At 35.2% G+C, this 24,307-nt stretch overlaps 1 protein-coding gene across 1 annotated transcript in view; it reads right to left on the reverse strand.

Annotated features, from left to right (window-relative positions):
* Positions 1 to 24,307, reverse strand: part of DYNC2H1 (dynein cytoplasmic 2 heavy chain 1) — a 505,271-nt gene that overhangs the window by 140,884 nt on the left and 340,080 nt on the right. Inside the window, exon 83 of the mRNA XM_007946035.1 lies at positions 13,556 to 13,672. Coding sequence (XP_007944226.1) covers positions 13,556 to 13,672 — 117 coding nt within the window. The remainder of the gene's footprint in view (positions 1 to 13,555; positions 13,673 to 24,307) is intronic.

Below are 24,307 nucleotides of genomic sequence, written 5' to 3' on the forward strand. Positions count from 1 at the left end.
TTCTATATAAACAATAAACAGTATAACATGGCTATACACTCTTTCTAAGATACACATAAAATATAGAAATTCATAAATGGTAAATATAGGACATAAGCTATATCTAGCAAATAATAACTAAAATAGAGATGATATACATTTATTATTATCAAAAGATAGGAAAAAACATTATAAGAGCAAAACATTTTTAAATAGTTTATCTAAAGGACATAATTAGAGTATAAAAGTGAGTAACAGGAGAATATACATCCTTTTCAGACATAATATGAATATGGTCATTAAAACAAACCTTAAAATATTTGGAAAGATTAATGTTATAAGATCACATTCCCTGATCACAATGTAGTTATGATGGAAATCAATAACTAAAAGGTAGCTGGGAAAGTGAATGCTTCAAAATTCAGAGACTTGTTTTTAAATAAAAAATAAATTATAGAAGACAAAATCATAATGGCGTTTAGAAAATATTTAAAATTGAACAAATATTTAAAATTGAAGACACAAATATCAATAGTACTCAGAGAGAAATTTATAGCCTTCAGTGCATAAATTAGGAAAAAAGAGGGTGGGGAAGGTACTGAATTAATCACCAAAATCAAGATATAGAACATTAGAAAAAGAACAGAATAAAACCAAAGTACAAATGAAAGAGCACATCCTATTTTGGGATAAAAGTTATTATCTCTCAGCTCCAAATCCAATTGTTCTCATTATCCTTTCCAAATTATCACTGCACCCCCCCCTAAACTTCTCATCTAACCTTTCAAAATGCTATTGTCAATTTGTTCCCATAAATCTTTGAGAAACTACAATGCTCAGGACAGACGTACTTTACTATGCTAACTATTGTTTGGTTCAAAGCTGACTTCTGAAAAAAGGTGTGGTTCAAAGTTTAAAAATTATCCTAGAGTAGTAGTCAAATTCAGCTATTCTGAACCTACAAGTTTAATTTAATAGATATACAAATCTACTTACAAATCCTGACAAAGAAATACTTTTTAAAGAAGTCACTGGTTTACCTCTTGCTCATAAGAAATGCATCACTTATTTTTCTCTTGACAAATTCTATTATCCCAAATGTTATTGTTTTATATACACATCTTATCATATGAATAATTTACACAAGAATTAATTGGAATTCTGAAACCATATAAAGTAAATGTAAAATAGTCAAAATGTCATTAATTCTAAATAGTTTTAACCATCAGCCAAGTATTACAAATTGCGGGTTGGCAGATTTTCTGAAACAAAAATTTTAAACCATGAACTAACTTTTTAAATGTATGAATGCAGAATATTAAATTAAGTTAGACTCTTTAAGTATTATAGCTTCAACTCTTTTGTTTCTTAAATTATGTTTCCAAACAATGAGTTTTTCAGTATAAATTCCACAAAATATAAGATGTTAAATTATCCATCCAAATAAGGCACATTCAGCTGCTAACCAAAAGATTGGCAGTTCAAACTCCCCAGGTTTTCTGCAGGATAAAGATGGAGCAGTCTGCTTCTGTAAACCCTTGCAAACTCTATGAGGCACTTCTACTCTGCTCTATGGGGTCACTATGAGTCAGAATTGACTTGACAGCGATTTTTTTTTTTTTTAAATAGTAATATATGAATTAGTCTTAAGTTTCAAGCATGAAAGGCTAAATTAATAACTTTCAAGAATGAAAGGCTAACAAATAGATATATGCACACTCATGTTCATTGAGGCATTATTCACAATAGCAAAAGGATGGAAACAACCTGAGTGCTCATCAGCCAAGGAATGGATAAACAAACTGATACATACACACAGTGGAATACTATGCAACCCTAAAGAGTAATGTACAATCTGCAAAACACTGCATAATGTGGATAAACTTGGAGGATATTATGCTGAGTGAAATAAGTCAATCACAGAAGAACAAATATTAGTCCATTATTGTAAAAAGTCAAGGAAAGGTTTATACATAGAAAGAAACTTTCTTTGTTTTACCTGGGATGGGAGGGGGAGAGAGGGAAAATTTCTAGATAGGTGAAAAAAAACGATACATACATACGTGTGTGTGTGTGTGTGTGTGTGTACACCAAAGATTATTGGTGGTTACCAGGGATAGGAGGGAGAAGGAAAGAGGAAGCTTTTGTTTGGGAGGCATTGAATTTATGCTAATAGGTGGTGGAATATTTTGGAACAGTATAGCAATAATGGTAGCAGAACATGAAAAATGTAGTAAATGTCCCTGAACTGTAAATGTGGAGGTGTTATTTTGGCAAATGTCTTGTATGTGTTTTTAGCATAAAAAAGTGAAAAAAAAAAAAAATGAAAGGCTAAATTAATGAAAGTTTTGAATGTGGTGATGTCATAAGCAATGCTTGTTGTTGTTGTTGTTATGTGCCATCAAGTCAGACCCGAGTCATACCGACCCTTCCTTGGGTTTCCGAGGAAGTATCACTATGGAAGTAGATTGCCCCATCTTCCTTCTGAGCAGTGGGTGGTGGGTCTGAACCACCAGCCCTCTGGTTAGCAGTCAAGTTCTTTAGGCACTATGCTACCAGAGCTCCTATAAGCAATACTAAGGTTTGGCTTGTTATACTAAACTTTTAGAAAATTCCAGAAACTTTCCCAAATATTCAGGGAAGAGTTGATACCTATACTATTCAAGCTATTCCAGAACATAGAAAAAGATGGAATACTCCCAAACTCCTTTTATGAAGCAAGCATAACACTAATACCAAAACCAAGGAAAAACACCACTAAAAAGGAAAACTACAGACCAATATCCATCATGAACATAGATGCAAAAATTTTCTACAAAATCCTAGCCAACCGAATCCAACAACATATCAAAAAAATAATACATCCTGACCAAGGAGGATTCATACCTGGTATGCAAAGATGGTTTGACATCAGAAAAACAATCCATGTAATCCACCACATAAACAAAACAAGACAAAACAACCATATGATTATATCAATCGATGCAGAAAAGGCATTTGATAAAATCCAACACCCATTCCTGTTCAGAACTCTCAGCAAAATAGGGATTGAAGGGAAATTCCTCAACTTAATATAGGACATATATACAAAGCCAATGGCCAACATCATTATTAATGGAGAAAGACTCAAGGCATTCCCCTTATGAATGGGAACCAGATAGGGATGCACTCTATCACCACTTCTATTCAACATTGTATTGGAAGTCCTAGCCAGGGCAATAATGCAAGAAAGAGAAATAAAACGCATCCAAATTGGCAAAGAAGAAATAAAACAATCTCTATTTGTGGATTATATGATCCCATATGTAGAAAACCCAAGAGACTCAGCAAAAAAACTACTGGAACTAATAGGTTCAGCAAAGTGGCAAGATACAAGGTCAACATACAAAAATCAGTTGGGTTCCTCTACACTTACAAAGAGATCTCTGAAAAGGAAATAAGGGAAACAATACCATTTAAAATAGCTACTAAAAAGATAAAATATCTAGGAATAAATCTTACCAGAAACACAAAAGACCTATACAAAGAAAACTATAAAACACCACTACAGGAGACAACAAGGGCTCTACATAAATGGAAGAACCTCCCTTGTTCATGGATAGGTAGACTGAATATTGTGAAAATATCAGTACTACCAAAAGCAATATATACATTCAATGCAATTCCAATCCAGATACCAACAAAATTTTTTAAAGACATGGAAAAACCCATTACTAACTTCATATGGAAAGGAAAAAGACCTTTATAAGCAGAGCACTACACTCCCAGATCTTAAAACTTACTATACAGCCACAGTAGTCAAAACAGTGGGTATTGGTACAATGATAGACAGACCAGTGGAACAGAATCAAAAGCCCAGAAATAGACACATCCATCTATGGACAGCTGATCTCTGACAAAGGTCCAACACCCATTAGATGAGGAGGAAACAGCCTCTTTAACAAATGGTGCTGGCAAAACTGGATATCCACTTGCAGAAAAATGAAATAAGACCCATACCTCACCGCATACATAAAGAAAACTCAAGTTTCTTAAATGTAAAACCCAAAACTATAAAATTCACCAAAGATAAAATAGGGGAAAATCTAGGAGCTCTAATTTATAGCCTAAATAGACTATCAAACATAACCCAGAATGCACAGGAGGTCGAAGAGAAGCTAGATGACTGGGACCTTTTAAAAATTAAATTCTTATGTACATCAAAAGACTTCTTCAAAAGGGTAAAAAGAGAACCTACGGATTGAGAGAAATATTTGCCTATGACATATTTGACAAAGGACTTACCTCCAAAATCTATAGAAAACTTCAACACCTGAACACCAAAAACATAAACAACCCAATTCAAAAATGGGCAAGAGATTTGAACAGACACTTCATTAAAGATGATATGCTGGTGGACAACAAACACATGAGGAATTGCTCATGATCTTTAGTCATTAGAGAGATGCAAATCAAAACAACAGTGAGATATCATCTCACCCCAGCAATAATAGCAAAGTTCAAAAGGATAGAAAATAACAAATGCTGGCGAGGTTGTGGGGAGATTGGAACTCTTGTGCATGGCTGGTGGGATTGTAAAATGGTACAACCATTGTGACAAATGATACGGTGTTTCCTCAAAAATCTGAAAATAGAAATACCATTTGACCCAGCAAGTCCATTACTAGGAATATATCCTAAAGCGATGAGAGGCAGGACATGAACAGACATATGCACACCTATGTTCATCACAGCACAATTCACTATAGCACAAAGATGGAAACAACCTAAATGGCCCATCAATGGATGAATGGATAACCAAATTATGGTACATTCACACAATGGAATACTATATTACATTAAAGAACAACGAAGGATATGCGAATCATCTCTCATAACATGGATGTGCCTGGAGGACATTATGCTGAGTGAAATAAGTCAATCACAGAAGGGCAAATATTATACGAGCCCATTATTGTAAAAAGACAAAGAAATATTTGCTTAAGGAAGGGAACTCACTTTGTAGGTTACTGGGGTGGGAAGGGAAGGAGAGAAATTAATTTTGGGCTAGTTGGAGGCCACATGCTGATATGGGTAAGGGTAGGGATAGTATGGAAAGAGTCTGTGACCACCATGATAATATTAGGGTAAGGGAGGACGCCGAATTGTGCACATAAGATATAGATGACAGACTAATACCAGTATATCCACAATACTGCATTACCATTAACAACAAACACCAGGCTAGAGATAAACACATAAACATCTGAGAAGATCAGATGGTGTTCAGTGAACAGGATTATACTCTAGATCAAGGATAGATTCAGCTGAGGCTAATCTTGCACAAATACCAGTGATACAAAATACCCACAATCCTTATAAAAACAACAGAAGACAGAAAGTAATCCCTCACAGACAGCCAAACACTATGGGAGAGAGATCCAACAGATCTACCGACTCAGGACCATAGCATTAGGGGATCACCAGATTCAAAGGGTACAATAAAATACATTAAAAATCTCGTTCCACAACCTACATCGGTGAGTAGCGATTAGGGTCTTAAAAGCTTTCAAGCGGCCATCTAAGATGCAGCTAATGGTCCCCTATCTTTGAAAGCAAAGAAGAGTGCAAAAAAAAACAAAAAACCCAAGGACATTTGGTAGCAATCAGCCCTAGGACATGATGGATCTTGAGACCAGAACTAAAAGGTGTTTGACTACCAATGCCCACCCCTCGGGAAAGGATCAAAACTGGAGATCCTGGATAGAATAGGAGGAAAAACATGGAACAAAATCCAAAAACACAATAATGACCAGAATTAATTGTCTGATAGACTCTGGTAGGACCCCCAATACTATGGCCCTGGGACACACTTCAGGCCAAGAATAAAACTTACTCCCAGGGGCTGGCTGTTAGCCTAATAGTAAATAAGATATACACGCAGATAACACAACCCAGGGTGACGTACATATTTTATGGAGATGCATCCCTTGGAGTAATAGGCCACAGGGCACCAGAGGGGCAACATTCACAAGGAGGAAATGCAGGACACATAGGAGAGCGTAACTATGAGGAGCACAGGGCGGGGGGTTACTGGGCAGGGAGGCGAGGAGAGTGGGTTAGGGTTGGAGATGGTAATTGAGGAGTGAAACCAAAATGTACATGAAATGTTGAATGTAAAACAAATTTTGCTCGGTAAACTTGCACCTAAAGTACAATGAAAATTTTTTTTAAAAAATCCAGAAACTTTTAAATAGCAAGAATTATAAAAATCAATTTTTTATCAGACCCAAACAATAGCTCTGTGAAGGATTCTATTTTTGAAACGTCTTTTGCCTCTTTTCTTCCTCTATATCACATTGCCGCAACACTCAATAATATCCCCCATCATATTGCTCTTGGAACATTACAATTTCCTCTTAACTGGTCTTTGGGCTTCTGATGTCTCCTTAATCTAAGCCACTGTTTACAGCATTCTCAGTTTTACCTTTATAAAAGACAGACTTTTCATATTACTCCCTCACCCTCTTCATATTACTTTGTGGCCTCCCAACTATCTATAAAATAAATTGTAACCATTCTAGAAAAGTATATAGCCCTACCAACTGGTTCCCAATAAACTTTTTTTTCTCTATGTCTCATCATCTACTTTGAGCATCCTTCATTCCGTCAGGCTAGAATAACAAATATGGCATATTTTCTCTTCTCTCTGGAATACCATTCCCTCCTTTTTGCCTAGAGAATTCCTTAATAATTATGCAACCTCCTTGACTTCGTCTCAGAGCACATTTCTTAATGTGAGGTCCATAAAACACTGTGATACCTATACTGTAGAACTCTGTATATTGATATCCTTTCTTAATAAATCACTGCACCTAGCATATAGTAGTCCTCAACAGGTATTTGATGAGTGAATGAGCAAATGAACAAATGAATGCATAGAAAAGGTATTATTTCTTTATTACACATTAAAAAAAAAAAAAAAAAAAAACCTTCAGGAGTGATCCAATCAAGGTTTTGAAGTTACTTAATGGAGAAAAATTAGGACTACATGGCTCTCTATTTCTAACTTTCATAAAAAAATCACTTGTATTTAATGTTTAAATGTAATTATTCTTAACATTTAGTTCATAGTTAACAATAACCTGATACAATAATGAGAACAACTTTTAAACAGGAAACATTTACATGTATAAATTTTAAATCTCTAAAAAGTAAAAGAATTATTATTTATTCACGTGCCACACCTTACAGAAACTATTATATAGCTTATAAATTACTACCATGAACATGCCAAAGGAAATGAGTGACAGCTGGGAAGTCTTCTGGACGATGTTGAGACTTTACCTGACCTTTGTTGGATTTACATGGGTAAGGGATTCCAGGAGAAGGAAATAGCATTTAGAAAGACCTCACAACAGAATTAACTATGGTTTCTTTATCTAACAATGAGTTCTGCCTTAATACAGAAGAGACTTACAAGGTTGGACATGGAGCCAAGTTGTACAAAAAGAACACAAAGATTTTGTTTAAGAGAATCAATGTGATAATGATAAGAAAGGTGTTTTGAAGGAGGTAGATACTAGAAGCAAAGTTAAATTATGGATTTTCTGCAATAATTCATTAAGAATAGAAGCTTGGAGCATTGTAATGGCTGTGGGAAAGAAATGGAAGGAATGAAAACACAAAACATTAATCAGAACAGAGTACTAGGTATTTAATAGATTAATTTAGCTATGAGTTGGAACTGACTTAAAAATCAAACCAAACTTACTGCCATCAAGTCGATTCTGACTCATACTGACTTCACTGAGTTTCTAAGACTGTAAATCTTTATAGAAGCAGACTGCCTCACCTTTCTTCTGCAGAGTGGCTAGTGGGTTAGCAGCCAAATGCCTTAACCACTATATCACCAAAGATCCTTGACTTGATTGTATCTCATGAAAACAACAATACTCATTTAACATAATGATAATTTTTTAAAGAATTGATATTTATTTTACAAATAAAATCAACAGATTTTCTAGAGTTAAAATGGAATTGAAAAAGTTATGCTTGTTTCTGGAAAAATGGCAAACTATATTCTTTGTGAATCTTATTTGACAAAGTAAGACAATGTTGAGGAGGTGGCACAATGGGAATGGAAGCCTCTGGCAGTCAGAGGTGATGGAGTACTTCTAAGCAGGAAGATAGGACAACCTGCAACTAAAGAGGGCTAGGTGCCAAGGCTGGGACTGGCTAGGGAGATACTTAGGTTATGGTCTTTTCATCACTGTCCACCATGTCATCACTTCAGAACTGAAAAAATAGCAATATCAAGTGCCAGCTTAAGGTAGCAGGGTACCATCAGGAACATGGAGTACAGCTGTTGTGATGAAAACTGAAATAAGTATTATGTTCATGGATTGACTGTTGGGTTTGAATTTTCTGAGTGTCAAACAGAATAAATTTTTTTTTAAAAAAATGCACATGTATGCATATTATGGTGAAATTTAAGGAGAACAAAGAATACTCTAGAGGGAAAAGACATCACATATGATGAAATAAGAGTCAGATAAACACCAAATTTCTTTTCAGCAAAAAGACAAATGAGTAATATTTCAAAGACTTAACAGAAAGAATTACAAATTAAAAAGTGGATCTATAGCTACACTCATGTCAGCTAAATGTAAGGATGAAATAAAAGATATTCCCAGATGCAAAAATCCTCAGAAATGTTAAAGTCAAAGATTACATTTTAAAATAATGTTTTGGAATTGGTTTAAAATTAAGGGTTACTTCTGAGCCAGACACCTGATTCTTTTCATTTCAATAAGATACAAAGTCAAAAACACTGAGAAAACAGTTAATGGAGTCATATGCTGCTTGATTTCCCTTTAAAAGCAATGCCCAAACTATATTAATTTGGTTTTAACCTCCATTTGAAAGTAAAAATATGAAGTATCTAAGTGGACTTAGCCATCACAGTATTCTGGCAATCTACTCTATATGTAGAGTATCTGAAGGACTGGACCCATAAATTCATTTTAAGTAAGTGAATTGATTTCTTTTTAAACAAATGAGACAGCCTTTACTTACCAGAGCAATGTAACATAGCTAGTCTTACAGTGAAAGAACTTAAAGGAGTGAACTTACATATATATATTTATCACTCATTCTCACACTGAAAACGAAAATAGCAAAGTGGTATCTGACATACTTATGAATGTGCTCACAAATTTCTCAAAACATTCTACTGCTAGCATGAAGTGAAGGGATTTGGGAGTGGGGATAGGGTGAGTGGGGCAGGATGAGGTTGGTTTGGAGATGTGGAAAGAATGTTTAGGATTACTGAAATTGACCATTATAAATACTTGGATCTGAAAAATGGTATTTTTTAATGGAACTGAAATATGACATTATGGTCAGCTAAATGAAATAACTCAAGTGATAGCCATAAAGAGTAAGAAGAATATTTTCTATATCCTTACTGAGCTAATAATTAAAAACAAAGGAAAACACCTTGTAATTATCGATACATTGGAATTCTATATAGGCAGTAGCAAGGATCAAAGAGCAAGGCAAGATTAAGCCTTTAGAAGTTTTCACATTAGAGAAGCACTGATATTTAGGGATTTTTTAAAAAATATGTATTTTAAAGATGGGAAGTTTCCATTTATCATTGATCCTTTGTTTAGCAAAAAATCATTGCTTCTGTTTTCTTGACTGTTTTAAGAAATTTGCTTAATTCTTCATCAGCTTCACTATTTCCTCTACTGGATCATTCTATCATTACAAGCACTCTAGTAATTCCAATCTCTAAGAAGAAAATCATGCTTGGGGTCATATCTTGATCTTCTTATTTCTCTCCTTTTCTTCATAGCACATTTAAAGAAAGAGCTGGCTATACTTACTGTCTTCACTTTCTTGCCTCATATTCACTACTCTGTTTAATCTTTCAAATTTAACTTTTAATCCCCTCATTGTACCTAACCTTTTCTTATCTAAATTACCAAGGATTTGTAATCTGAAAATGCAGTTGTCAACTTTCATTTTGCTCAACCTCTCAGAAATAATGTGGCATAGTTAACAATTCAGGTCCTAATGAAACATTCTCTCCTCAAGGTTTTTTATGACACCACACTCTTCTGTGTTCTTGTTTTGTTTTGCCTTTTCATTTCTGTTACCCTCATAAATACTCTGGCCACTCCCTTCCTACAATAACTTTCAATGTTGGAATTCCTCAGGGCTCATTGGTGAGCCCTATTTTCTTTTCTCTTTTTCTTCTTCTTCTTCTTCTTTTTTTTTTTTTACAATGCATTAAACCTTAAAATTAATTGTCAATAATCTTTACTTTATGAAAGATTATTTTCTCAGCAGAAAAATAACAAAACATTTATTCCATATTGAGGTTGCCCTCACAGATGCTTCCCTAAGTTCCCTTGTTACTCTACAGAAAGGAAATTGCCCAGGACTGAATGTACAGCACTGTTGAGACAGAAGTCTATTTCCCGCAGAGTCATTTAATGACCTTGGATAGTAACTTGCTATTTATTCAAGGAAGACTTTCTTCTTAGTCATCCCTGTCTTTCTCCTCTTTATATTTTTTATAACACAATAGGACTCCATACATGCTGCTAAAGGAATAAACAACCATGTGAAGGGATAAAGCAAACAACTCAGACTAAGGAACATATTACTAAGTATCTTTTAATAACCATTTATTTTTCTTATTTTCCTGCTTGATCATACACGATACTATTAACTTATTTTCTTTCTTCTGTCATTCTCTCACTCTTCCAGAAGTTATAAGGATTTTCTGTGGCTTTAAATGCCCCCTAGATTCTGACAAGTCCAAAATTGTACATAAACTAGCTCAAACACCTTTTCTGAGTACCACACTAGTATTTCCCACTATCTATTAAACTCTTGGCCATCCTCTAAGGTATCACTGCCTTCTCTACCCCTGCCGCTTCAGAACTTGTTATTGCTTCACTATTCCCACAGTCGCTGCAACAATGGGCTCAAACACAGCAACAATTGCGAGGATAGTACATGACTGGGCAGTGCTTCATTCTGTTTTACACAGGGTTGTTATGATTTGGTATTGACTTGACGGCACCTAACAACAACAACATTCCTCATTTCAGTAAACGACGCTATCTCTACTAAGTCACTCAACCCAGAAAAATCAACACTTTCTTTTTTTTCACTCCCACATCCAAATCCATGTTCAGGTTCTTTTAATAATACTTTGAATATCTAACTAGAATGTACCCACTTCTTTATATCTGCTCTGCCACCATAATCTGAATCATAATCATATCAGTCCTACCTGGAGTACCGCAAGAGTCCCCTGACTGTTCTTCCTTCCCCTCTGACTTCCTTGTAAACCAATTTCACAGAACAGCCAGAGTGAATTTTTACATAGAACACTGGATCATGCCTACTTCATTTTTAAAGCCCTTCCATAGTTTCTCATTGTGCTTAAAGTAAAATTCAAACAAGGATCTATCTTAATCATTCACCTTTACCAAATTCTATTCTATTCCTTATATTCTTTATACCCTAATCACACTGACTTCCTTTCAGTTTTATTGAATGTGCCAAACTTATTCATTCTTAGAGACTTTGTGCGTATTGTCTCTTTTGTTTGTCGTGGTCTTCCCCTCTGATTATATCTGGCTAGCTTCTCAAGATAGATTGCTCACAGTTCATCTTCAATGTCACTTCCCAAGCAAGATATTCCCTGACTATCCGATCTAAAACAGGTCTTCCAATCGTTGGTAGGTGCCACTGAGTTGTTTACAACATGTAGTGACCCATGTGACAGAGCAGAATTGATTGCCCATAGGGTTTTCTTGGTTATAATCTTTTCAGAAGCAGATTGCCAACTCTTTTGCTTGTGGAACCATGGGATGGGTTCAAACTGCCAATCTTTTGGTTACCAGCTGTGTGCTTAACCATTGTGCCACTAGGGCTATTTATCCTTTCTAATAGCATTTGCCTTTTCCTTCCACAGCTTTTATAATAATTTATCATAACATACTTGTTAGCTTGTTTACTTGTTTAATTTTTTAAATGTCTCTATTACAAACTAACTGTAAGGTCCACGGGTAGGTACCATGGCTATTTTGTTCACAATTATCTCTATAGAGTTCTAAGCATAAAACCCTTTAAATATGCTAACTGCTCAATTAAAATATTTTGAATGAATGACTAAATAATTACATAATTTTACAAATAATAAAGAAGTAATATGCATAGAAATGGGGCAAATCAAGTAATGGTCACATATAAATCTTTGTATTTTCAAGAAAAATAAAATTAATAACTAACAGAGAATGCTCACATACACCAAGCACTAGTATAAAACTATACAAATATTAACTCATTTAATTGCCATGATACTCTTATGAAGTAAGTGCTATCATTATTTTTATTTTACAGATAAGAGAATTAAGGATCAGAGAAATTGAAGAGTTTTCAACTATTACACAACTAGTAAGTACTAGAGTGGGAGCTCTGGTGGCGTACTGTCTAAGGCATTAGACTGCTAACCAGAAGGTTGGTGGTTCAAACCCACTGAGGAAGATTGGGCAATCTACTTCTGTAGTGATACTGCCTCGGAAACCCAAGGAGGGGTCGCTATGGGTCAGAGATGACTCTATGGCACCTAACAACAACAACAAGTACTAGAGTTGAGATTTGAATCCTAGAAGTCTGGCTCTATGAGTCCCTTCATGGTGTATAAAGTTAAGCACTTGGCTATTAAAGGTTGGCAGTTCAAATCCACCCAGAAATACCTTGGAAGAAAGGCCTGGTGATCTACTTCTAAAGACAGCACACACTGAAAACCCATGGAGCCCTGTTTTACTCTGAAACACACTCCATGACAACTGCTTTGCTTTAGTTTTTAGTCTTGCTCTAGAAGCCATGTTGTTACCACAATGTTAGATCAATGATAAACATTCTAAAGGCCCCTGGCAAACCAACCACTCAGAACAAAGGTCGGCTATAACCAAGTGGGATGGCTATGAGGGTGAAAACTAGCTGCATATTAGCCTTGACTATAATGTTCAACAAATTCTCTTAACCATTTTTACCATAAAATAAATGATAAAGTTATATTGTTTTAATTTCAGGGAATAAATCCCCACACAGATGAATGATAGCATACAATAATAGGAAATATAATACACTAATGACTTTGGTTAGTAAGCAAGCAATTACTTTATTATCACAAGAACAAGTCCACTTCTGTTGATAAATTGCTTTTCCTTTGAACTAAGACTGCTTTCAAGACTTTCCCCTTTAATAGTATTCATTTACTTTACAGCAGGAGGAGAGGGAAGGTAGGGAGTGAGTAAAGTATATGACAGGTATAGAAGACGACATAGCACATTATCAGGACAAAGCAAATTAACTGCTGACAGTGCTGCTGACAGTGCTTCTTTTGCTTAGGCTCTCCTATTAGCATGATTTCCTCAATCTCTTTTGAGGATCTTATGTGTATTAATGGTAGATCAATGCAAATTTTAGCAAGATGGGCAATTTGGGGATAAAACTAGGAAAAAAGGAAAAAGAAAAAAAAATTTGAAGATATCCCATTACTTACCTGGTTTAGTTTCTTCCAGAGGTTAAGGACAGGAGAAAGCTCATTAGACCAGATTTCTCTATCAAATTTACAGCCAGCTGTTACTGATCTACCCAAGATCCTCAACTGTGAGATAACCTAAATTAAGAAAATAATAAATAACAATGAATAAACACAATTTTAGCCTAACAGGGAGAAATACCAGAGATACAAAAGCAGTCATTTTTTTTACACAAATAACTAACTCAAACTCACTGCCGTCGAGTCAGATCTGATGCATAGAGACCCCTCCTTGGGTTTCTGAGGCAGTATCACTATGGAAGTAGATTGGCCAACCTTCCTTCCGAGGAGTGACTGGTGGGTTTGAACTGCCAGCCTTCTGGTTAGCAGTCAAATGCCTTGACCAAGTATATTTTAAACAGGTTTTAATTCTATTACTTCTGTCCAACTGGCTACATATTTTAGTGATTTATCTAAATAGTTAAAAATAATAATTTTAAACTGAGAAAAAGCATAATACATTACAGGCATACCTCATTTTATTGTGTTTTGCTTTTCTGTCCTTCTCAGGTATGGTAGTTTTTACAAATTAAAGGTTTGTGTCAACTGAGTCAAGTAAGTCTATCAGTGTCATTTTTCCAACAGCATGTGCTTATTTCATGTTTCTGTGTCACATTTTGCTAATTCTCACAATATTTCAAAATTTTTCAAAATGCTACTACCATATAGTGTAAACATAACTTCTACATGCACTGGGAAACCAAACAATTCATGCAACTCCCTTTATTGTGGTATTAGCTTTATTGCGGTGCTCTGGAACTGAACCTGCAATATGTCTAATGTATGCTTGGAATATATTATAATGACTTTTGTATGAAAAGCTGCTTCCTTGCAGCTTATATTTCTATTTTCTCATTTCTCAAATTCGGAATGTTTTTCAGATTGCTTGCTTAAATTCCATAATTTCAAAGTTCTGAAAAATTTTACAAAATTGGCAGTTCAAATCTTTTAAAAAGATGAAAATGGCAAGGAAATAGTAAACAGTATGGTAAACACTGTATAAAATGGTAAGGCAATTTTAACTATTGTTGATTGATAAAAATTATAAATTTAAGTTTTAATCTTCTATATTAATTTTAATTATTATTTCAATATTTCCTCTACAGTCAAGGCTCAAATGAAATAAGTTTAGGTCAATTAGTTAAAGCTTCTCTCCCCAGGCCAATCTAATATATATATATATACATGCATATATAGGAGCTCTGGTAGCATAGTGGCTAAGACACTTGACTGCTAACCAGAAGGCTGGCGGTTCAAACCCACCAGCCACTCCTCGGAAGGAAGATGGGGCAATCTAATTCCGTAGTGATACTGCCTCGGAAACCCAAGGAGGGGTCGCTATGAGTCAGGGCTGACTCGACGGCACATAACAACAACAACAACAACATGCATATATATCCATACATGTATATATATATATATACCACATATATACAACCAGAAGCAAGAAAAACAATTATACCCTATTTATTTAAGACTTCCAGTTCTGTAACTTTATTATCTTTTTTTATCATCAACTGACTCACATTTTCTTTTTTAAATAGTGTTTAATGAGTCATCTTTAAAGAACATTAGTTAAACTTCTTAATTATTTGCTAAGAATGATCCAGAATAACATCTAATATATTAAATTGGATTACAGATATTCATTGATTATTCTTCATAAGTATTTAAACTGAATATTAAAATTATGCTATCTCATTGATTATCTGACATAAATAAAACAAATCTAACTGAAAAACAAGCAAATGTTTTCTTAAGCCAGTATTTTAAACCTCAACATATGCAGCATGTTGACTGATTTTCTGATCTTACTTTTTGAGAGATACAAACTATTTTTTCTTTCTAACAACTTTTGGCTATGTTTCATGTATTGTTGAGTTCCTATATTAGTAAAGTTCATAAAAAAATGTGGGCATTAATCTTTTAGAATAATAATAATAATAAATAAATAAAAACCTCACTGCCATCGAGTTGGATCCGACTCATAGCGGCACTGGTTAAACATCCACAGTTACATTGTTAAACTCAGGTTACATCTAGGGCTTTTGACTGATTCACTAATCTTAAAAAAAATGGGCTGATGCAGTGCTTCATTTTCTTTGTTTTTCTGATAAATTACTTTCATTTGATCTAACTGAACCCTACAACAGCATCTAATTTATCAGCTTTGCTAGACCACAAAACATGACTAGTTGGTAGTCAGAGTAAGTGCTATTTTAGCTCTGGTAACATTTGCTATCATTTACTTGTTTAAATCTGCCAAATGTGACAGAAAACAAGAATACAGAGATGTCTGAAGAAAAAAGATTAAAATCCTTTTTATACAGAATGTAAAAACTATTTTAAGAACAAAATGTTTATCAGCCAAAAAAGGTCATGTTTTCTACCCTGGAAAATTAATACTTGAGACTTGCTTTTCTTAAAAACAGTGTCATAACATATTATAATCTTTAATAAAGAAAGAGGAATAAAAAAGGGAGTTTGTGTAGATAATAAAAATAATTTTATTAATTATAAACCATAGCCCATAATGAGTCATCTTTATTTTTTTACTAAATCTAAAATACATATTTATTTTTTATAAAACACATATAAAATGTTTCTCTATTGTCCATAATGTAAACCCATTATACAATACTTCTTACAATAACACTTCTTTAAAGTGGTAGCAAAGGGGATGAAAAGTTATCACATTAATAACATGGTAACATCAATTCTTCCATTCTCTATCCAGCTCATGTTAGGCCACTAGCTTGCTTTTGAGAATTATAGAGAAGCAACTGAAAATGTCATTTCTATTTTACCTATTCTCATTGCAAAGACCAGTGAGAGACATTTCAAAAAAAGCTACATTTCCCATGAGCAATTGACTTTTTTTTTAATCATAGTACTTTTTTGTTTTTCAATTTAAAAGTATGTCTTGGGGCTCCTCCCATCTCTATCAGTTCAGTAAGTCTGGTCTTTTTTTTAGGAATTTGAGTTTTGTTCTACATTTTCTCCCCTCCTAACTGGGACCTTCTATTGTGTCCATGGTCAAAGTAGTCAGTAGTTGTAGCTGGACACTATCTTGTTTTTCTAGTGTTAGGTAAGAGGAACCTGTGGTTCATGGGACTATTAGTCCTGTGGACTAATTGCTTCCTTGAGTCTTTGGTTTCTTTCACTTCCCTTTGCTCCAGATGGAAAGAGACCAATACTTATATTTTAGATGGTGGTTCACAAGCTTTTAATACTCCAGAGGCTACTCACCAAATTAGTGTGCAGAACATTATCTTTATGAACTACGTTATGCCTATATATATGCTGTTGTTGTTATGATGTGCCATCAAGTCAGACCGACTCATAGTGACCCCTCCTTGGGTCACTTGATACACTCTGAGGCGGTATCACTATGGAAGTAGACTGCCTAACCTTCCTTCCGAGGAGTGGCTGGTGGTTTTGAACCGCCAGCCTTCTGGTTAGTAGTCAAATGCCTTAGGCACTACACTACCAGAGCTCCTGCCCCTGCCTCTCTCTATATACATATATATAAAACTCTCTCTATATATAATTCTGGGAGCTCTGGTAGCATAGTGGCTAAGGCACTTGACTGCTCACCAGATGGCTGGCGGTTCAAACCCATCAGCCACTCCTCGGAAGGAAGGTTGGGCAATCCTACTTCCGTAGTGATACTGCCTCGGAAACCCAAGGAGGGGTCGCTATGAGTCAGGGCTGACTCGACGGCACATAACAACAACAACAAATATATAATTCTATGTAGATATCCCCCAAAACGATGGTCTTCAGCCTTCAGTTCCACGAGGTGTTTGGATATGTTTAAGAAGTTTCCATCACTATGCCCCTATCTGCCCTATTATTTTTATTGGTATATATGTAGCACATACATCTATGTATATACAAATGTCTATAACTATAACTATATATGCACATGCATGTATTCCCACATACCCTTCCATACCTAAGTAGCATACATGTCTACCTATGTAACCATTCACAATAATTTGTTATTACTGTTGTTCTAGAATTGTACATGTTGTAGAATTTACCAGAGTTGTACTGTATTCTTATGCACCTCTTAGTAACTTCATTTACCTTGGGCACAATGTCCTGACTTTAACCATATTGTGTATTGCCTTTCCCTCATCAGAATTAACATATGTCTACTATCTGGAAAGTGATTCTTCCTTCCCCTCCCATCTCTGGCAATCATCAGAGAACACAGCATTCTGTGTGTATACCTATTCTTACTTATGATAAAAGGAGTCTCATAGAATATTTGTCCTTTTGTGATGCCTTATTTCACACAACATAACACACTCCAGGTTAATCCATATTATAAGATGTTTCATGGACTCATCATTATTCTTTATGTAGTACAGTTTTCTATTGTATGTATGTATCACATTTTATTTATCCATTCATATGCTGATGGAAACTTAGATTGTTTCCATCTTGCTATAGTGAATAATGCTGCTATGAATGTGGCTGTACATATGTCTATTTGTGTGTCACTGCTCTTATTTGTCTAGGATATATATCTAAGAGTGGCATTGTTGGATCATATGATATTTCTATTTCCAGCTTAAAAAAAAAAAAAAGCACCATACCATTTTCCATACTGGTTGTACAATTTACAATCCTATAGCAATGTAGGGAGCTCTGGTGACATAGTGCCTTAGGCATTTGACTGCTACCCAGAAGGCTGGCAGTTCAAACCCACCAGCCACTGCCCAGAAGGAAGGTACGGCAATCTATCTCCGTAGTGACAGCACCTTGGAAACTCAAGGAGGGGTCACTTTGAGTGGATCTGACTCGGTGGCAGTGCATATAGCAGTGTAAGGAGCTCTGGTGGTACAATGCCTAAACCATTTGTGCTAAACAGAAGGTTAGTGGTTCAAACCCACCAGCTACTCTGCAGAAGGAAGACTGGGCAATCTACTTCCATAAAGATTTACCAGCTCAGAAACCCAATGGGAGTTTCAATGAGTGGGAATTGAGTCTATGGCTATAGGTATAACAGTGTATAAGAATTCCAATCTATCCACAACCTTGCCAGCATTTGTTATTTTCCATTTTTTGGATCAGTGCCATTTATGAAGGTATGAGATCATATCTCAGTATAGTTTTGATTTACATCTCTTTAATGGCTATGATTGTGAGCATCTCTTCCTGCGTTTATCAGCTGCCTAAACTTCTTTGAAGAAGTGTCTGTTCATGTCTTTTGCCCATTTTATGACTGGATTGTTTGTCTTGCTGTTGAGTTATTTAAGTTTTCTACACAGTTTAAAGGTGAGACTGTTGTAAGATATGTCATTGCCAGAAGTTTTTTTTTCCCAGTCTGTAGGTTCTCTTTTTACTCTTTTGGTAAAGTCTTTTGGTTAGCATAAGTATTTCATTTATGGGCGGTCCTAGTTATATAGCCTTTTGTTGTTGTTATATAGCTTTTTTTGTTGTTCGTGTAGTTTAGTTGTGTTTGATAGTGTATGTATGCCAAAAATTAGGACCCCTAGCTTTGTACCTATGTTATCTTCCAGGAACTTTATAGATTTAGGTTAAATCTTTGACCCATTTTCAGGTAGTTTTCATATATGATGTAAGGTATGGACCCTGCTTTATTTTTCTACAAATGGATATCCAGTTTTGCCAGTACTATTGTTAAAGAGACTATCTCTTCCCCATTAAATGGACTTCCAACCTTTTATCAAAGATCAGCTGTCACAGTTGGATAGTTTATCATAGGACTTTAAATCATACACATAACTGCATTTTTTTTTCCATTGGATATTAACAAGCACATAGAAGAATTTTTGATCTAACAATACCAGCTTTGCAGGACCTCAGAGCACAGGCTTTTATGTACATTTTGTCCTCTTTTGTCATGAAAGTTTTCCCTAGTTTTATTTTCCTATCCTACTTCTTTCTTTAACTGATTTCCTAAAGTATTGATTTTGTCCTAATGGAATATTTTTTTATTTTTCAGTCACATCCAGTAATTATTTTTGGAATGAAAATATAAATTAAAAAAATAAACATTCATGCCCATTTTATGGGTAAGAAAACTGATTGTCAAAAACAAAATTAAGTAATTTGAATTTTGGTCTCTAAAATATGGAGACTAGATATCTAAAGAAAATTTTGTAACAAAGAACATTTAAAAATTTGAATGAAAAAAAAATTCAAAAATATATAATGGAAATACTGGGAAATTTTAGGGAAATCTTTCAAACCTAGACTCAAAATCAGAAGCTGATCCAGAGAAGTAGATTTTAGCTCTGGAATTTTACCTACCCTAAGGGGGTCAGGAGCTCGTTTTATGTTGTTACTTTTAGATTTACCAAAAAGTTTCAAAAATAGTACAGAGAATTCTCATATTCCCCTCAGGCAACTTTGTTTAAAGTTAACATCTTACATAATGTAGCATAACTATCAAACCCAAGAAATTAACAATGGGGTAATACTATCAACAAAACTATGGACATTTTCAAATTTCACTGATTTTTCCATGAATATCCTTTTTCAATTTAGTTATTATTTCTCCTTTTTGTTATTGCTGGGTACCACTGCGTAGGTTTCAATTCATAGGGACCCCATGTGACAGAATACAACTGCCCCACAGGTTTTCTTGGTATCCTCCAAATATGTGACATTCATTCTCTGCCTTATATGACCTTGAAATTTTTTAAGAATGTTGTTAGTTATTTTGTAAAATGGCCCTCTTTTTGGTTCATAATGTCCATATCTTCAAAGATAGGAAACAGAAATCCAGAACTCACAATGGCAGCACCCAATGGTTTAATAAGAAAACAACCTTCTCTGCAGAGGAGACAACTAGGGACACTTGCTCTGGGAGAGAAGTGAGGAGAAGAAAAAAACTCTCCCAGTATGACCCCAGTTCTAAAGCCTGGATAAAACTAATCTCACTGCTCTCAGGAGGAAAGTGCTATGTTTTAAACATGGACCTCAAAGAAGTATGCAAGAGTGTAGGAACTGGGATCTTAAAAGCTTGCAAGCAGTCATCTAGATGTAGCGATGGGTCTCTCTTCATCCAGAGCAAAGAAGAATGAAGAAAACCAAAGATGCATGGAAAAAATTAGTCCAAGCAACTGGTACACCATGTGATGCTCAGCCTATACAACTGAGACCAGAACTAGATGGTGCCTGGCTACAACTGTCAACCACTCAGAGGGGGATCTACGTAGGAGACCCTGGATAGAGTGGGAGAACAATGTGGAACAAAATTCAAAATCATTTGGGGGGGATAAAAAAAGGACCAGGTTTGCTGGTCTGATAGAGCCTGATGGAACCACTGAGACTATGGCCTCCAGCTGCCCGTCAGGTCTGGAATTGAACCCAGACCTGTGGCTTCCAGCCAAACAAAAGACAGGCATATGAGTTGAACACTTACCTGAGGTAGATACACTCCTTGGAGAGAACAATCATGGGACAAAGAAGGGCTGTGTGTGCACAGGGAGACAGCTCAGGGGACAGGAGTGCATGGAGGGAAAGACAAGGGAAGAGGTAACTATGCGGAGAAAGTGGGAGGAGAGCTGTTGCACTGTGGTAAATTGTAGTCAATGTCATGAGACAAAGTGTATGTGAACTGCTATATGGAAAGTGAATTTGCTCTGTAAACTTTCACCCAAATCACAATTAAAAAAAAAAAAAAAGATATATGCAAGATATGATTTTATGGAATATGATCTACAAACAAATAAAAGGAAGTAACAAAACAGATAAATAATTAATATGAACAAAAGAAGACAGCTGAAGTAGCAGGCTGTCGAAACTGATTTGTAGATATTACACACTAAGAATTAAGAAAGAAAAGAAAGTATGAAAGTATGTCAGAGGTAGAAAACAACACAGAATGATCAAGGAGACTGAACCTCTAGAAAATGAAAACCAAAATAACTCTACTTAGAAACTCATGTATAGGTTTAAAAATAGGATTGAAGTGAGAATTAGTAAACAAGAAGACAGATTTAAAGAAGCAACTTAGAATGCAAAAATAAAAACAAACTTCACAAAAATGTAAAATAACAGATTTAAAGTACATGGAGAAGAAAATAGGAAGGACTGGTATTTATTCCTAACATTTCTATAACAAATGTTGATAAAATGGGGCATAAGTAATAACTTAAAAAGAAAAGTTCTGAGAATTTTCCAAGACGGGTGAAAGACAGTGTTCCTCAGATTCAGAAATTTCGATGATTCCTAACCAATATAAATAAAATGTAAATATGTTACAGCACAGTAAAAGTGCAGGACACTGAAAACTAAATATACTTAGAAGAAGCAAGAGGAAAATCATGGATGATTGAAAACAAAATCCTATCAGCCACTTCACAACTGCAACAACAGAAGCCAAAACACACTGAGAAAAAAAGACTGTCAACCTAGTATTGTTATAAATTTAGTAGAATATTTTTTGTTCTAGAAAATAATAAAATAAAGATATTTTGAAATAAAAAATAGATAACTTACTATTAACAAAATTTCACTATTTTAAGTACAAACTTTAATGAGAAATACATTACCAGAAAAGGAAGGACTGATGGATAAGAAGAAATAGTAAAAAAAAAAAAAAAAAAAAAAAAAGAAGAAGTGGTAAAGTACTATATAAATTTAAGCAAAGTTTGACAAACATACAAGAGAAATAAAATCATATATAAGTTACAATGGTATGACTAAAAGCATTCTAAATCATCATATTGTTTGGAATCATCATATTGTTTGTTAAATTCAGAATCACCATTGGACAAAAAGAAGTACAGTGTGCATTTTCCCAAGCAGAAGAGAAAAAAATAGAATGAAAAGAAAAGAAAAATAAATCTAAAAGAAAGCAAGGAAGCAGAGGGTAGAAGGACCTCACCTACAAAAAGACAAGACACAAAATCAGACAGTATAAATGAATCTACAGGCATTCTGGTGGCATAGTGCCTAAGGCATTTGACTGGTGACCAGAAGGTTGATGGTTCAAACCTATCAGGCACTCCTACATAAATAAATAGTAACAGTTAACTGTGAACAGACTAAACAATCTACTTAAAAATAAAAGATAAAAATATGTTTATATATTGTGTATGTTTAAAAAGAGATACTAAAACAAAAAGACATACAAAATTAAAAAGTGAAAAGATGGGAAAAGATAAACTTCTTTTAATAAATATAAATAAACTAAAAGAAGGGTAATTATATACTGATGTCTTTGAATCTCTATGCTGAGGAATAGGATGAGAAGATGGACTACACAAAGAAGAATGTGGAATCTGGATTGTGGGAACACTCATTAACAACATGCAATATGTAGGAGATCTGGTAAGATGGTGGACTAGGCAGAAAGACTGCACAGACCCTCTTCAACAAAGAAAAGGGAAACCAATTAACACAGACACAGAAGATAATCCTGGACACCTGAGCCTTGAAGGGAAGGCTATAGAACTGGACTAAACCCCAACTAGCAGAAGAATTTGCATGAAAATATCAAAAAAGGAGACATAGAGAGCTGTGGTCTGGCAGTGATCCTGATGGCACAAACAGCTTGGAGAGTGCCGAGTGGTGGTAGGACCTAAGAATTAACCTAAAAATCAGCCCTGCTAGCGACAGATGGCACAGAGGGCTGCTCTGGTGGCTGGGGAATAAATGGAGAAGGCTAAGAGAAAGGCAGGCTGAGATGTGGACTTTTGCCTGTCCAGAGGGTGCCGCCATTTTGAATGTTTACAAGCCGCTTGACCATTTTGGATATTTAAAGAGACAGTGCTCTATCAGATTCTAGGGGCTTAAGAACAGGTTCCGCTTGCCAGCAACCCCAAGGACACTGTGGACCTGCACGACTGAAAAGATGTGACATTCCTCTTGTTACTCTTATACCCCACACCCACTTGGTGAACAGAGTACGGCCATCCCCCACTCCCATCCACCTTCTGGGCCTGCAAGAACTCCATCCCAGTCTGTGTTCTCGGAAGGATTCTGGGTGCCCTGACCTTTCCTCCACCAATTTTTTTCCCTTTCTGTATTTGTACCTTTTATCTTTCTCACTTTCTTTTTTCTGGTGTTAGTTTGCTTGTATTTGTCTATTTAAAACCTACTATTAATGGGATCTCTGGTAGCGTAGTGCCTAAAGCACTTGACTGCTAACCAGAGGGCTGGTGGTTCAAACCCAACAGCCACTCCTCGGAAGGAAGATGAGGTAATCTACTTCCGTAGTGATACTGCCTCAGAAAGCCAAGGAGGCGTCGCTATGAGTCAGGTCCGACGCGACGACACATAACAAAAACAACATTATTATTAATACTTTTGTCCTTTATACTATTATTCTTTATTCGTCCCTTCCCAGGTTCTAATTTTCAGCTTTTTTACTTTTCCCTGTTCCTGGTTGAAAAAGAAAAAAAAAATTTTTTTTCCCTTTTTTCTCATGGTTAATTCCATTCCTTGTTTTCCTTTTTGCATTTTTCCCATTTCTTTCTTTATTATTTTCCTTCTTTACATTTTTCTCTTAGTGCTCTATCCCCAGATATTGCAGGTTTTCTTGTTTTTTTCTTCTTCTTTCTTCCTTTTTTGGTTACTGTTCCTGTGTGATTACATGGTGTATTTTTTGTCCATGTGTTTTTATTTTTTTTGATGGTTATTCAATTGTAATTTTTGTCTAACTGAGTGGGCGACAGCAACAGTCCCCATAAGACACAATTACACCCACACCTCCTGTGACTTCAC

This window comes from Orycteropus afer, unplaced genomic scaffold, assembly GCF_000298275.1.
Source record: "Orycteropus afer afer isolate SDZICR_OR568_19922 unplaced genomic scaffold, OryAfe1.0 scaffold00147, whole genome shotgun sequence".
NCBI lineage: Eukaryota > Metazoa > Chordata > Mammalia > Tubulidentata > Orycteropodidae > Orycteropus > Orycteropus afer.